The following is a 15,937-nucleotide window of genomic DNA, read 5'->3' as shown; positions in this document are numbered from 1 at the left end:
TATCATTTAATTTAGTATTCTAACACAATAAAGAAGACATCATCCACCCATAAATATAACTTAGGGATTTCAAAATATATACCTTTTTTTTTAATTTTAGATGATTTTCAGAATATAAATTTGTTTGATTTTAGACATTTTTAAACATATGGATCATTATCCTTAATATGAATTTTTTACTTAAGTGGCTCATCTCTTCTTTTTCTTTGTTTTGATTATAAATAGAACAAATACAAGACTAGAAAGAATTTATTTTAATGTCATTTGAAATTGAGTTGACGCAGTCCTACGGATTTGCCACGCCAATTCTAACAACCAACCAAACATGCAAAGGTGGCTGCGGTTTGACATCATACAGCTAAACGCCAGCCTCTGCGCCTCTGTTCCCAAAACTGGAATCCTTTTTTTTCCCACGCGGTTGTCTCTCTCTGTTCCATCTCAGATCTCTCTCATTCCCAGAAGACGAACCATAAAAAGGAGATCATCGAGAAAGAAAGACTTCGGAGGAGTAAAAAAAAAAAAAAAACTTGAACAAAACAACCGCCAATTCCGATCTCCTTTCCCCCTCCGTCTCTCCCTTTCTTTATGCCGTTCCGTGCTCGCCGGAACGTGGCGGCGCCGCCGGTCGACGGCAGGAAACCCTAACCCTACACATGGAACTCCGATCCTTTACCCTAACCCTCCTCCTCGCCATCTTCTTCCGCCCGATCCTCTCCGCCGGCCCTTCTCCTTCCCCCTCGCCGCCGCCCCCCGACTACCCTCCGCCTCCCCCTCCCACCCTCTCTCCTCCGCCGCCTCCCCCTCCCACCCTCTCTCCTCCGCCGCCTCCCCCTCCACCGGCCAACCCGCCGCCTCCCCCTCCCCCCGCCACCCCGCCGCCTTTTCTCGCTCCCCGCTTCACGCCACCGAATCGGATGGAGCCCCCTCGCTTCGGCTTTGGGCCGCCCCCGCCGCTGTGGAACACCAGTCCGAGGCCTCCCGGGTCCTCCTCCTCCTGCCCCTCCGGTCACCGTGACTGCCACCAGCAACGTCAGAGCGTGAACCGGGAGTCGCCCACCAGGCCGGGACTCAATTTCGGGGAGAAGCTCGGACTGATCTTTATCGGGGTCTTCGTGGCCCTGCAGGTGGTGTTCGGGGCCTTCCTGGTTTACATAGGACGCAATTGAAGAAGGTGGAGCGCCGAGAACAGTGCGAGATGGCCTCTTCCTCTGGAACCCCTACTTGATTCTTGGAATTGGGATTTGAGTCTTCCCCCAAGATGATGTTTCTTTTTCCTTTGGCGCGCCGCCGCGGTGGGAATTGGAAGCTGTTGTTGGTTTTTTTATCTTCGGTGGGGAGTGGGAGAATTGGATTCCATGATGGATGCCCAGCTAAATCTGGATAATTCTGACTCGAATTTGGCCAAATGGGAGCTGGGCGTTTGATGATCAGGTCCGTTTCTATTATACTCGGTAAAAATGGATTGATGTCTTTTTACCTCTTGTGTATCTCCTGTTTTTCTGTGATATTGCAATGTAGGCTGTAAACTACCATCTATTCTATACTATAATGAAAAAATTAATTTTTTTATGCTTTTGTTGTTTATCTCTTATTTTATTTCCTTGTATCCAGAATTATATGACAATATTGTTTGTAGCAATCCTTGAGCTGATGAAACTGTTTACTATTTATCATTCGTGTCACATTCCTAATAATTTGTTTATGAGTGGATTCGATCCCCTTGTATGAAAACTGGATCTTTTATATCAGTTAAATTGTAGTAATGAAAATACTATAGAAATATGTTGTGGATATCCCACTTTGTTGTTGAATATTGCCGATGTTAAGAGTTGTTGTGAGATTTTATGGAAATATAGATTGCAAGCTGGTTTTGGATGTCGGCAATAAATTATGAAACTGAGGTATAGTATTGTGACAGGGTGGTTTTGTTCTGATCCTACCATCAAATGATATTAAAATAAGACAATGATGTTTACATATCACATTCTTGGAATTTTATATCCCAAATTGAGATCTTTAATTTATGCCTTTTTATGTGAAATTCATACTGGAGCCACTAATAGTATTATAAACAGGAGAATATAAGTTGAATAATCACTCACTCTAGTGCTCTAATCTCTGCCACTATATTTGAAAGCCCTTGAGTCCTTTAGCCACCCACCCATGAGTCTCGTAAAGTACATGTCTTCATTTTTAAAAAATATGCACCCTCCTTAATTAACTAACCATATTCAATGGACAGATAAAAAGGAAAAATATGAAGCAAAAACAGGAGAATATTTACTAATATAACTAAATGGAGAAAAGAAAAACAATAAACTAGATGGTATTAAAGACACTAGTTTTCTCTTAAAAGAAAACATTGCCACTCAATCACTCATCCTGTCACCTGACATGACTTACATGGTATTTGCAAGCCTTAATGCTACTCACTGTGGATAGTCTTATAAATTATTTAGCAGCAGCCCAGCTACTAGATTTGCTTTTAGATCAGGATACTTTGAGTATATCTGTATGCAAAAGTTAGATCCAGTACTATTGGGTCTCAAAAGAGGAGAATAGGAATTGAACTGAAATATCCTTCCTTTTTTCTTCATCTCTACGTTACACAAATAGCAATGACCTGTAAATTGATCTTTTGGGCGTTATGTCAAACTGAAATCAGAGGAAACATAAAATAAATCCAAAACAGCTGTAGATTGCTGTATGCAGTCATGAGGGATTTATTTAAAGATCAATTCGAATCTTAGTGGATTTTAGGGGAGTATCTAGTTGACAAGTTGAAATCTTGTTTTTTTTTTTTTTCCTTCTTTTCTTTAAATCTAATTTTTGTACATATATGTTATCTTCTTTCTTCTTTTTTCCTTTTCTTGATGAGACCTAGGCAAGATACAAGAGATACTATATTGTCTTGCTATGTCTATATCTCATCTTTTTTATTTTTACAAGTCTATCCTAACTAGTAGTTTGCTCCTCTGTCCCGTATAGAGGAGAGCCTAGCTAGCATACAAATCTTAAGTCGGAATAAAAAAATATATCTCCAAAGGTTTATCTACGAGTTATTTCTCTTTTCCACCTTTCTTCTCTCTCTCTCTCTCTTCTAATATCTGTCTATCTATCTTCTTCTTCTATGCTCCTTTGTCATTATTTCCAGCAGCATCTGAGAAATCTGGCTACATAGAGATTTAGTCCCCCAACAGCGGTACAGAAACCCCATAAACTTCTCTCTTAACTCTCTGCACAAGCTCGAGTTAATTTAACCCTGAAACTTCTTTTTTCTTTAATTTCTTTTCTGCCTTTTCCTGTGATCTGATTTGCTGCAAGCTGCACTCACAGATGCTTTTTGTGCTATGTTGTGCAGCATAAGGAAAATATAAATAAGCAACACTTGCATTTGCTATTTTCTTCATTCCTCCCTTTAACCTTGTACTTGGTGAAAGCTTGATCACATTAGAGTTTTCAGTAATTGGGGATATGATATGTGATTATTCATTTATCTATCTATTTGAAAGCAAGAAATCTGAATTTTGAAATATTCCCATCTAGATCTCATATATTATTTTTTCCCCAAAATACTATTAATCTTCTGTCTTATTGACACATTTCCTTTTCTTCTGTTGAAATTTTTCTCGTACTATAAACAATAATAAATATTGTATCTCTCTCCTTCATTTGTCATATTGGTTTCCACTTCCTCAAATATTCCTTAAAAGTCTCCCCTCTACCATATTTACAATCAATTAATGCAATGAAATGCCCACTAAATATAATGCATCTCTAAGCAAAAAATTTACCATTAACGCACTTGTTATATATTAATGTGCTTAATTCTTCTTAACTTTATCAAACTTCTTTTTGAGTGAATTTTGCATGCAAGGATTAACAATAATTATGACCAATTATTTTAATTGCACAAAGTGTGAAGTAGAATAGATGACATTATCTTATTTAACTAATTTATGCAATTCTTTCATTTTCTCCATGACATGCATTGCACGTGCCTATATGTTTGTATTGTTTAAGTATGATACTCTTTCAACATCTTTTGGCATTTGTCTTTTACGTTGTTGTATTTTTTATACTTGTGGTGGAAATGCCACCATTTGAGTTTGGGACCTCTCCCTAGTGCAAACACTAAGGAGAGGGTACTGACCTGCTAAGCCAAGTCTAGTTGGCATCTTTTTGTTGTGGCTAATCTTCTATTTTGTTTTTGATGTCACCAGATTGGGTTTATTATGTCCTTTTGTATTGATGCCTTTGGTCCCAATAAGAAATCTCTTTCACTTGGTAGGAATTCCTACTTTCATCCTCTTGTGCATTTTCTAGGACCAATGTTCTAGGAAACAAGTCGAGTGGTTGTGTCTCGTATCTAAAATGGGAACAGGTTCAGGCATAGGAATAGGTAAGCATATCGTGAAGCGTCTTAGGCAGTAATTGCTAGTGTGAGATTATAAAAGATTTTGAAGCAGGCACAGTACCCAGGATAAAATTTTCAGGCTTCTAAAGGTTTGTATATCCCTATATGCGTATTATCACATTATTTATCTCCTTGACTCTTTCTCATATAACTTACGGCCTATGCCCTAAGTGTTCTCTTTGTTGGACATGAATTTGCTCATGCTTCAATACCTATATTTTGACCATAAAATTTGACTGGAAAACTTTGCTAAGTAGCTTGCTTACGTATTTTTTCTTGTATTGTACCTTTTGGTTTTTCTATGAGTTTTTGCATGTGTAGTTTTCAATTTACTCACTGTTGTGCATCTTTTTTTCAGTATTTTGTTTTCCTTCCACCTTAAGTTGGCAGAAATTTATTTCTTTTTTGGCCATTGGCATATTTCTTGTCCATGATGCTGAAAATAAAGACAGCTTGTGTATTATACAATTGCACGACAACATTATATTTGGCCTTCACCTCCCGCCCGGCCCGGAAATAGATGACCCACCCGCACACCGGTAGCAGTAAAAACATTGTATTTCCTCTTGTACTTGTATTTCTTAAAACAATATTGTTACTTTTGGCAAAACAAAGACCTAATAAAGCCATATTTCTTAAAATTTAGAAGCTAAGCCTTTGCTTTTACATGCACTCAGATGGTAGGTTGATGAATATTTTAGCCTTGATTCATGCAATTTAATAGATCCATTTAACTTTTTAATGTTGTACCTCCACTTAGAACTGACCACATCCATGGTGCTATATACTGCATGGCTTCGTGTCTTAGATTTAAGTGGCACATTGGATCTCCTTAAAATGGCAGGCCTCCAATCTGGATCTTTTGATGCTTCAATGTACAAAATGGATCTCGGTGTTTAGTAGCAGTCTGTCTTTGAAAATGGGTTAGCAAGGGGCCTCGTATGAGCGCTATTAGAGTGCCTTGATGAGAAAACTTCCAGTTATAGTGTCTGTCGGCAGAGTCATTAGCATATATGATGTGATACGTGTTCTGTACTCGTGTCAGTGATTGATGTGGGCAGAACAAACTGCTGGCAGTCAGGGGCATGGAGAAGTGATAGGGTTAATGGGCATTGTAGATGAGTATGTAATATCTCATATAGGCTAAGACAACCAGATTTTGTGAGAGGGTACGTCGTCTCGGTATTGGGCTCCGTACCTTTGCTACCTTGTCACCATGTCAGTATATTCGGTATGGGGGCTAGTTTGGCATACCGACACTTGGTACGCCCCTCATACCGTGTAGCAGAACCGAACCAGTGTGGTACGATATGCTCTGTACTGTCCGGTTCGATACGGTACATAGTGTGGGTGGAAGTGCAATTTGGACTTTGGAATCAATAGTCTATATTCATTAAATACCACAAGTTTACAAGTATTCGTACATTTATCGAGGGTTAGAAATTTTACAGAACTCGTGCAAATGAATTTCGCCAAGGAAGATACTTTTGGTAGAGCAGGGTCCTGTCCGTGCAGCATAGGGATGTAATGAAGGAATGTTAATGCAACCAAGAACTTGTAACTTAGAGATGTCTTTTTGGTTGGTCAGCCACTGTCATGTCAACAGCTATATCAAACATGTATTGATAATAAGATTGAAGAAGAGCTAGTATTATATTAATATTATAATTATTTTGAAAATTTCATTATTGTGGCAATGCCATTTTGGGCAAAATTATGCGGAAAATAAAATCTTATGCAATTTGTTTCTTTTTTTTAAGACCCAAAAAACCCTAATTTCAGTATCCACCAGGGTGTCACATTGAAAGTTTGAAACTGTAATTTCCATTAACATTTATGACTAATTTCACAAACATTATTAAAATCTGGGATAAAAACTGTATGGCATTGTTCCATATAAGTTGGGTGGAGTCATCAGCAAACTCAGTATGATATTGAGAGCTTCAAAGAAACCACCCTGCGGGGTGGGGGGTGGTGGGGGCAAATAGAATAACATTTAAAACCCTTCAGTGACTACAGTGCTTAAGACGCTTATTGTTAACACCAAAATGCATTTCTTTCTTGATATTGAAATTCCAAGATGCCTATGCTAAGCACTATCAATATGAATTTTGGAGTCCTATATATGGATAAAGGTTTCCTTCAGTTAGTGTTTGAAGCAGAAGTTGAGACAATTGTGGTGAAAACTACATGACAAGACAAATAAGCTATTTTAATTTACTAATAATGCTTGAAATATTAGATAAATTGGTTTTAAAGGCATGGATTCATAAAACAATTTTTTAAGTCAAAGGATTAATAGGGATGTAAAGAAGCTTTCTTAACATGGCTAAAGGAAAATGAACAGTCATTAGACACTAGTTGTTCATAACCCATGTATCCAAGAGATTAGGCAGATGAATTGCTCGAGCAGTCTAAATATAGCTAATCCTCATTGCCTGAATGGACAAAGAGACCTTTTGCTAGTTGATTTGATTTAATTGGCATGGTTTATCATAGCTATATATTGAGCATATTCGTGCATATTTGGATTTTCAAATGATATGTGCCAAAGTTTATATTATGGTTAACATACAGGTGGTTGTGCATATGATGCGGCCAACTATTTATTGCTGGTCTTCTCTAGTGCTACAGTCTTTCTTTTTTTTTTGGGGGGGGGTGGGGGGGGGGGGTTGCGTTGCGACTTTATATGCGCTTATCCTGGTCTGCTTAGTTACAGTCAGACCTGCATCCAAGCCTTTGCGTTTTATCAAATGCTATAAAATATGATGCCAGGGGACTTCATTATGGTTAACATAGCCCATGATCTAGTCATTCCTCATTGGAAACGTTCTCAAGATAATATTGATAAGAAAGGATGAGCTATTCCTGCATATTCTTAAGTTAATAGAAGAAAACTACTTGCTAGCCGAAATAGTTCAGGTTCGTGAGTATTCAACTATAACCAGTTTAAACATGATGTGATATTCAATTGCTGATCTTTTTTATTTCATTTTTATCTTCAAATTTATGTATCCAACATGATAAGCATCTGTACTAATTTTCAATATAGTTTTGGAAGTTCTTAAAGATTTAGATGTTGCGCTAATGTAGCATGTGAAATGCAAATTCAGTAGGATGTTTGCAGCAAGGGACAAGAGAATGCAACAACTGTATTTTGCTTCTTGATATGAATGAGTGATGGAAAGATCAGTCATGATACATATGTGGTTTACATGAGCTTGGTTAATGTTATGATGAACTAGTGGTAATTTACAGACTGAAGACCCATTCACACTTGGAACATAACTTGGGATTAGCTTCTACTCTATCAAGCATGATGTTGGGTCATGAACTGGAAAATGTATTAAAATGCAGAGACAAAGTTAAATGGCTACATGGCGTAGACTCAAAAGTGTCAGCCCGTATTGCTCAGCATGGATGATATGTAAATTGCCAGTTCCTCATCCGGCACATAGTAAATTATGGTCGCTCTGAGAAGTCATACACAAGTGCAACAATATGATATACATCATCTCAATCATATAAAGATTAACAAAAATAAATATCTCGTGCATTAAATAATAATTTTATATCACGTAGAACCATCAGCAAGCGAGTTAATGGTGTTATAGGAGTTAATTTCATATTGATTTTGTAACATCTTCACCAAGTCCTGCATAAATCTGGTAAAAATCCAGCAAGGTGCCCTTGTATGATTAGAGAACCCTCAGTGGTGGTTCTCAATGGGTGCATGCATGCACACGTGTGTGCATGCGTGGGTTAATTGTCCTCTGGACACATGCTGGTGCCCAGATATCACACCACCGAGACATGATACTCTAAATCCTTGCTTTGTAGGAGGCTAGGAAAGCCTTTCAATATAGCTTTTTCATGTGTGTGAAGTTAGAGGATGGCTCTAAGATCTGGTTTCTTGAGTTTAGTAGGCTGAGTGAACTTAGGTTTTTTCTTTTGATCAATAATGAAGTGAGATCCATTAGATCAAGCTTTAAACTATGGAATGAGTATGTCGTATTTGTCAAGGCTTACCTGAGATAGCGGCTAAAAAATACATATTTATGACCTTTTGGCATATAAGTTTCTTAGGTATATATTATGGGAATTTTTCAGTTGGACTGGTGAGGATGTACAAAAAAAACTATTCACTCTCCTAAAATTGTTTTTTGGAAATATTTTTTGCCCAAAGTGAAAAGCAGAAGAAATGCGAAAGTTGGGGAAGTGAAAGGACCATGAGCAATGGTCTTTCCAAAACACATGAAGGTGGTTAGATGGCAGGAATTTTTACCTCCTATGTCATGATCATTAGGAAGGCAAGATTGAGGAGCTCCTGTGACATAAGGCCAATGATTTATTCACATTTTAGAATGCATAATTTGAATTCTGTACTAGCAAATCAGAGTGGATATAAGGAAGGCAAATGCTGAAGGAAGAGTTCTATTAACTTCATTAGACGGGCTTACACAAAAATTATAGATGAGAATTGTAAGTTGCTATATGTATGCACTGAAAAAGTAGACTATAGGTGTTTTGCAACAACAAACCAATTCTTAGTGGCACAGGCAATAATACAATTTGTATCCTTTTTCTATATTTGTTAAAAAAAAGATAAAAAAACTTCAGCACTGAATTATGAGAGTGAAGATTAGCAAGAGGGTAGTGCAGCTTCAGCTCTTGCAGCTAAAAAGCAACCTTTCTTTGATGTTGTCTGATTTAGGAAATAAGAAGACTGTACAAAAGGAAAGCAGGACAAGTTAGGTGCTAAAAATTACATCCATCTCTAATGGCCAAAGAAGTGGATTTACTGTATAGGCACTGTGGTCTCACTGTAACGGCTCGGAAATCATTCCAATAAATCCAATCCTTTAGATTATTCAATTTCAATGACCCTTGGTATAAATTCAGGATCGAGGTCATTGAAAGGTTCATCACCACCTAGGGTTGTGGGATTATGGTGCCGGCTGGAAATCACACATCTCAAAGGGGACCAATTTCAATGGGAGTGTTTGCAGGTCCCAGTGAAGGCTAAGGTTGGAGCATGGAAGCATCTAAATATTGCTAGTTATGGCCTTTTGGAGGCAGTTCTTGAGGTGCTTCTTGGGGTGGAGACCATAAGGGACCATTGTCTCTGGTCTCTGGTTGTCTTCTTCTGGGGTGAATTCTGTTGCTGTGGGTCCATTTTCCCTACATTGCTTTCTGTAAAAAAGCCGGGGGTGGAGCCCAGCCCAGCCCAGCCCAGCTTTACTCAGATTTCAGGCAATGAGAGGGGTTCCACACGCGCGTTTCACCAGTTGAGTGCTGGTTTACCCCACCTCACTGCTGGGAAATCCCATGGCTAACTTCTACTGAAAGTTATTTTGGTGAAAAATGTCCACAGTAGTAGTGTTTTCAGATAACACCTTGTCCATCTATTTGTGCTTCACTAAGAATGTAATTTGTTGTGATGCTACTAATGGAAACATGCAATAAATATTTAAGCTGTTATTTGGTTGCTAATGATTGTAGATATATGATATTTGGCTGTTTTTGATTGCACAGTTAAATCTTGAGCTTGGTAGAGTGCATGTAAGAATATGATTTAATTCCATGACATAATTAGAGCTGTGGTGGTATGTAGCTTAATATAAGCATGAAAGTCATCGAATTAAAATTGTTCGTTATAAGTAAAATATTTATAAATTATGTTGTTTTTCTCTTCTTAGCATCTTGCATTCTTTGCATTTTTTAACCTTTTTTTAAATAGACATGCTCTCCCTAAAACTGTTTAAGCATATGAAAATGATGAGGTTATAAATTATGCATCCTTCGGAGTTTGATCTAGTTGGAGTAAATACAGTTGGACCATGAATTATGGCCAAGGTTGGATTTGGAGCACAAGTCATTGGCACCCAATCTCTTGTAGCTTTACCAATTGCACTCGGTAGCATTGTCTATCTGAATGTTTATATGCTGTCTCCATAATAGCCTTCCTTTCTGTAACTAGACCTATGGATAGCAAAATCATGGATGAGTTTGCAAGATTCAAACTACATGCTTTCTTCTAGAGCTATATGAATTTGTAATTACAAGTAATTGAACATCCATGTAAGTGTAGGTACCAACAATTGGAACTGAAGGCAGTATCGCTACATGAAATTGCAAAGACTTGCTATTTATTTAATGTTTCTTTATCAAAGATATACTATGAGCTAAGGAGCTCCTTAGATGCCTCTTAAATAGATAAATAAATAAATGGTAATCCTAATATACTCTTGAAAGGATAGCTATGATGGTCCTCTCCAAATTCAAAACCCAAATTGTTGAACATGATCTATACTAAATTACGTATTTTGGTGCTTTCCAACCTAGTCATCAAATAGGTATCAAAATGAATAGTTTAATAGCATAATTCTATGTTTAATTATGATCTGATCATCAAAATCAAGTGAGTTTAAGCCGATCAAATATTATAAGATGTGTAGATCATGATCCATAATATGAGTTTTTAATTTGTATACTCTATCATGTATACCATACTATTACAATTGATATTGTTTGTTTTTGTACTAACTTGATACATAAGTGAGGGACCACCGAAATGCATGAAGTTTAGTTTTTATATTTTTTTAATAATATAAATCATGTTCAACCATTTGGATCCTTAATTTAACCGGCCTATAATTGATTTTGAAAGTGGGAGAGCTATCTTTTCAAGAGTATATTAGCAGTACTTTATATTTGAGTGTGGTTACCATTAAAGATTAGTTCATGGGATTGAAGAGAAACTTTTATTCAAGAAAATTTAAGACCACCAAAGCCCTAAAATGTTGAAATAAAGTAAATCAATTTTTGAGTATAATCTTTCAAAGTGAGGATTGGCTAACCTTCATCTCATCCTGGTTTTTGGATGCATAAGCTATGCCTACATCGAAAGAGCTGCTGTATGAGTATAATAATTTGTTGATTCTTGTTTTAGTACGACAATAGTCGGGTAGTTGTATGTCCCATGTCTATGGACGCTAGGGTACAGGGGGAGTTTTCTGGAATATGATATTCACACAGGGGGCTGTATGAGAAAAGCACTTCCTCCTGATGATGGCATTTGCGTGAATAAGAAAAAGACGGGGGCGGGGGTCGGCGTGGGGGTTGCCGCTTTGCTTCGTTCCGTGGGCACGCTGTACGCGTGGCATCGTCTGGAGGGAGGTACCTCCTCGGGGCTGGGCTAGTGCAATGACTTCAATGCCCCTGGATTTTTGACAGATTAACCCTTAAAGTCTTCGGCCACTTACCACCGCATCAGCCAATTTTTCTGCCTTAAAATCCATGAAATAATGATTTTGAGGACCTCAGCCAAAATCTTACTAATTGAGGGAAAGTAATAGTTGACGAGTAATAAAATTTTAGAGTTTTCTCAGTGATTGCCTAGCAAGTGGAGGCTTTTGAGTCTTGAGTGGTGTATTTCTACAAATTTTACCCTAGATAATAACAATATAGGTGGATCTCTCCCCTTTTCTCTCTCCTAAAAAAATTAGTAATTCAAAGCTCTAGATTAGATATGAAAATAATAAAAAAAAAATCAGATGCTCGAAAACTAGTTTTCTAAAGAATTCTTAGGCTGAGCATCTAAGAATAAACCTAAAAAAAAATTATGCTCCATTTTATGAGTAAGCAAGTATTGCTCATACAGCGTAGTCAAATGCTTCTATCTTCCGCTTCTCATGCGCAAAAATCTCTGTGGCTCAACTAGATTAGCATATTTGCAATATCAATCATCTACCTTTCTTTTGTCCAAACACATGCTTAACTAGGTAGCTATCATGAGCTCCAATGCGCTGTTAATTTGTTATGGTCATATATGCCAAACAACCACATAATTAATAAAACACTAGAATTTTGCTCCTAGAACCACATAATTAATAAAACACTAGAATTTTGCTCCTAGAACCACATAATTCCCCCCCCCCCCCCCCCCCAACACACAAAAAAAAAATCCATAAAAAATTCACTCATAAAGTTGCTTTATAAAACAAGTGATGACAATCATGTCTTGCCAGGGGCTTGTGCATGGCTGAGAAAGATCGCTTCCCACATTTCCCACATTATTGATGAATTCTGGTCTCCCAAGCTCCAGTTGGTCAACCAGTTTCCTAGACTATATAATTAGGCATCACCCCTCTCTCTCTCTCTCTCTCTCTCTCTCTCTCTCTCTCACAGAGGAGCTGACTTGCATTATTACTGTTCACCACAGTCCCTAGATCTGATCATGTCATGGAGCTGGCCAGAAGGCCATGCTTGAAACAATGAAGTGACAAACAAGTAACTGAGGATCTTCAGTCTCTATAAACAAAAGCTAAATACATAGAATTCCTTCATTTAACTAATTCAGAAAAAAACTAGGAGGGCCACCTTAGGAATCTCCGAGTATCACAATAAGCCAAAAATTACACACCTCTGTTCAACAACTGGTATTCTGTGAACTGCTTATTATTGGGACCATTGTCAACAAGCTGTTTCTATTGTGGAAGTGGGGTTCTAAGATAACCTACAGTATGCCTTGGTTAGTTGATTTTACGTAGGGGAGTTGCTCTGTCCTCTATTCAGAATGCTCACTTGAAGAACAAAAACATTATGAGATTGGCATCTACTCGTTTTTTTTCTTCTTCTTTTTTTTTTTTAATTAAGACGGATGGACCATACAATTCTAGTATGAATACATCTAAAAAAATTAAAAAATAAAATATCACAAAATGCAGTCGAGACAGTTCTACAAAAAAAACTCTTCAGAATGGTTCGCTACATAAGAGGCGACCCAATTATCGTGTTTGCCTGGCTTCTTTTACAACAAAGGGGTCGCCAGAAAAGCAACGATTCCAGTACTAGGTTAAAGGAAGGGACCAGCAAGGAGGAAGAACATGCGGTCCCCTACCCTACACCGCCCAAACTCATGGCCACCGACCACTGTCAGGCCATGGTTAATGGCTTCCTAAAGTGAGCACTGGAAAATTTAAGCCATGGTCCCGTGATTAGACAGCCACCGGTGACAAAACCAGCACAATCCAGGCCCCATGGCTGCAACATTATTCCACAACATGCAACATTGTCTGAATTTAAGGATTCCAAGTTCCAGCAATCCTACTTAGTGAAGGAAATCTAGTCAAGTGGAGTCATTTTGTTGTGCTGAACTACTAAGTTAATTGACATTTAGAATCTCCTCTTAGTTGACATAATTAGGCTGTTAGCATTGAGTTCGATGGCTCAACTTTAAGTTGCTACTTTCTCAAAGTTTGAATGGATTGATTCTAAGCTTATAAACCATGCAAGCTATCTCATGGGTCCACAGAAAAGCCAGATAACTATTTATAAATAGATAACAGAGATAACAAAAGACATGATAAACATATTTATAGATGAAACAATCTACTGATTCCTAAAGGCTTCTCCTCAGCCATTGGAGCAAACAAAGCCAGAGGAAACAAAAAGAGGAATGTAAAGTTCTCCCAGAATCAGTTGAGAAAGAAAAAGAACAAACAAATGGGTAGCAAGCAAGGAGGGGGCATTGAAGCCCATTAGAAAACAGCTTCAGTCTGACAAGATGCCATGGAGCTTTGATGAGTTCTTTGGTCCCAACTCACACAGAAAGCCTTTCAGAACTCAGTCATCTGCAGCACAGAGAAACAATGAAGGATGGGTGATAAGAGGACTAATAAAACAATGAGGAAAACGATGTGTTGGGATGGAAGGATCATGAGGCAGTGAGGGATAAACCATTGCGATATCGGCAGCTGGTGACCGGGAAGTCGTGATGGGACATGGGAATGGAGATTGAGAGCTGGGTCTTCGAGTAGGCAGCAGCAGCAGCCTGGTTGGGGTTCTCCTGTTCCATATCCACCCATGAGTCTTTGCTCTTCTGCGGCCACTCATCGAAGAAGTGGCGCAGAGGCCTCTGGCCCTCCTGCTCCCTCTCCGCCTTCACAGGCCTCTCCAGCTTGAAGTCAGCTCCCAGAACAAAGCAGTGCTGCTGCTGCTTCTCCTCCGCATCCCTCTCGCACTGAGCGTAAGCGCTCTGCTGCAGAGCAGAGCTCCCTTTCTTGCTCTCTCCAAGTAAACTCATTCCTAGTGGCCTGAACTGCCATGAGCTCTCCCTCTCACTTCCTGAGGCCTCTGAAAAGAAGCTGTACTCATCCACATCCTTCATTCCATGACAATACCTGCCATCCCGTTTTCCAGTCATTCACAACATTAGTTTTATATATATACATATATACATACATACATACATATATATATATATATATATATATATATATATATATAGAGAGAGAGAGAGAGAGAGAGAGAGAGAGAGAGAGATGTGAATGCAAACCTGTAGTCTTTGTCAGGTTGGGTGTAGGTTGGTGCGTCCAGATTGAAGTGGGGAGTGCTGAGGCCAACACCAGGTGGCCGGGAAGAGGAGTGGTAGGGATACAGAAGGTGGTAAGAGTCGGGGGTGGAGATGGAGAGAGGAGGAGGGGGGTAGGGGGAGGGGTTGTGGGAGGTGGAGGAGGTGGAGGAAGTGGTGGAAGAGGGGAGGGTGGTGGCCAAGGACATTTCCACAGGCTTTCTTGAACGGTTCTTGCCTCTGTGCATGTGCCTCTCACAGTATTTGGAGTCTGGGTAGGCCTCTTTGGCACACCTCCATTTCTTCCCATCTGTTCTCCTGCACCTCCCTGGCTCTGGGTCATCTGCCTTCCTGCCAAACCCCACCTGGTTCCAGCCCCAGCTCACTGCACCACAGAGGCTCAGATCCCATTTTCCTCCCAATAAAACCACATAGAAGGAAAGCGGATGACAAGGACATATTTATGCAAATATATAAGAGAAGGAAGCTTACTTGAAGGCTGGGGAGGGAAGCCCAGAGTTGGGGAGGTGATGGTGGAGTCCAGCAGGTAGCTCCTCCTTAAGGGGAGGATGAGGTCGGAGGGGATGGGGATTCCTGAGGCCATATACTTGAAGATCAGAGCCTGGTGCTCCAGCTCCTGCCATTGAGATGGTGTGAAGGGATACCTACAGCTGCTTCTCCCACTCATCATCTCAAAACCAAAGCACAAGCCTAAGAACAGCAAGAGGAGAATAGCTGAGAGGAAGGAGGCAGGAGCTATGTCTTCCAATATCTATTGATATATTTGTATGGTGTTACATGCCACAACAAGGGGAGAGGAAAGGGTGGGGTGGGGGGGCCTGCTTGCATTTAATGCTGAGGAGTTTTGGAAGAGAGATTATACAAACACAAGTAGATTTGGGTGGGGATTATTTTATGATATGGGTGCATAGGATGGGTCATTCAGTCAAGAGGCAGAGTGTGGGCTGCAGAATCTTCTGTGTGGTTGCATGGATAAATCAAGGGACTCTGAGACTTGGTCTAGACTTAAAAAACTAATATCAAGGGAAAAGAAAAAGTGAGAGGGTGGTGGAGTGATGATATATAGTGCATGCCTTTCCATGTCATTTGGGTAAAAGCCACTAGTTTAATGCTAATGGCTGTCAGAATGGTTGCAGGTGGTGCTG

General features: G+C 39.2%; 2 protein-coding genes across 3 annotated transcripts; one reads left to right on the top strand and one right to left on the bottom strand.

Annotated features, from left to right (window-relative positions):
- Nucleotides 1-514: 514 nt before the first annotated feature.
- On the top strand, nt 515-1,310 carry LOC108511209 (uncharacterized). The gene has a single exon (XM_039129496.3). The coding sequence runs from the start codon at nt 654-656 to the stop codon at nt 1,164-1,166; it is 513 nt and encodes a 170-aa protein (XP_038985424.2). The 5' UTR covers nt 515-653; the 3' UTR covers nt 1,167-1,310.
- A 12,604-nt stretch (nt 1,311-13,914) lies between these two features.
- On the bottom strand, nt 13,915-15,600 carry LOC103704966 (growth-regulating factor 1-like). 2 transcript variants are annotated; one of them, XM_039129495.2, is made up of 4 exons: nt 15,264-15,600; nt 14,757-15,156; nt 14,159-14,601; nt 13,915-14,052 (listed from the first exon to the last, which is right to left on the bottom strand). In XM_039129495.2, exons 1-4 carry the CDS (start codon nt 15,460-15,462, stop codon nt 14,045-14,047), a joined length of 1,050 nt encoding a protein of 349 aa, XP_038985423.2. In that variant the 5' UTR covers nt 15,463-15,600; the 3' UTR covers nt 13,915-14,044. The 2 variants fall into 2 exon arrangements, with proteins under 2 accessions (XP_038985423.2, XP_088577518.1); XM_088721392.1 differs by having other exon boundaries at nt 14,005-14,601.
- Nucleotides 15,601-15,937: the final 337 nt, after the last annotated feature.

This window comes from Phoenix dactylifera, chromosome 5 (genome assembly GCF_051530095.1).
Source record: "Phoenix dactylifera cultivar Ajwa chromosome 5, Ajwa_hap1_PhDact_Kaust_v1.1, whole genome shotgun sequence".
Taxonomy (NCBI): Eukaryota; Viridiplantae; Streptophyta; class Magnoliopsida; order Arecales; family Arecaceae; genus Phoenix; species Phoenix dactylifera.
Note: the sequence above shows the minus strand (reverse complement) of the source record. Positions and strands in the feature narration are given on the sequence as shown.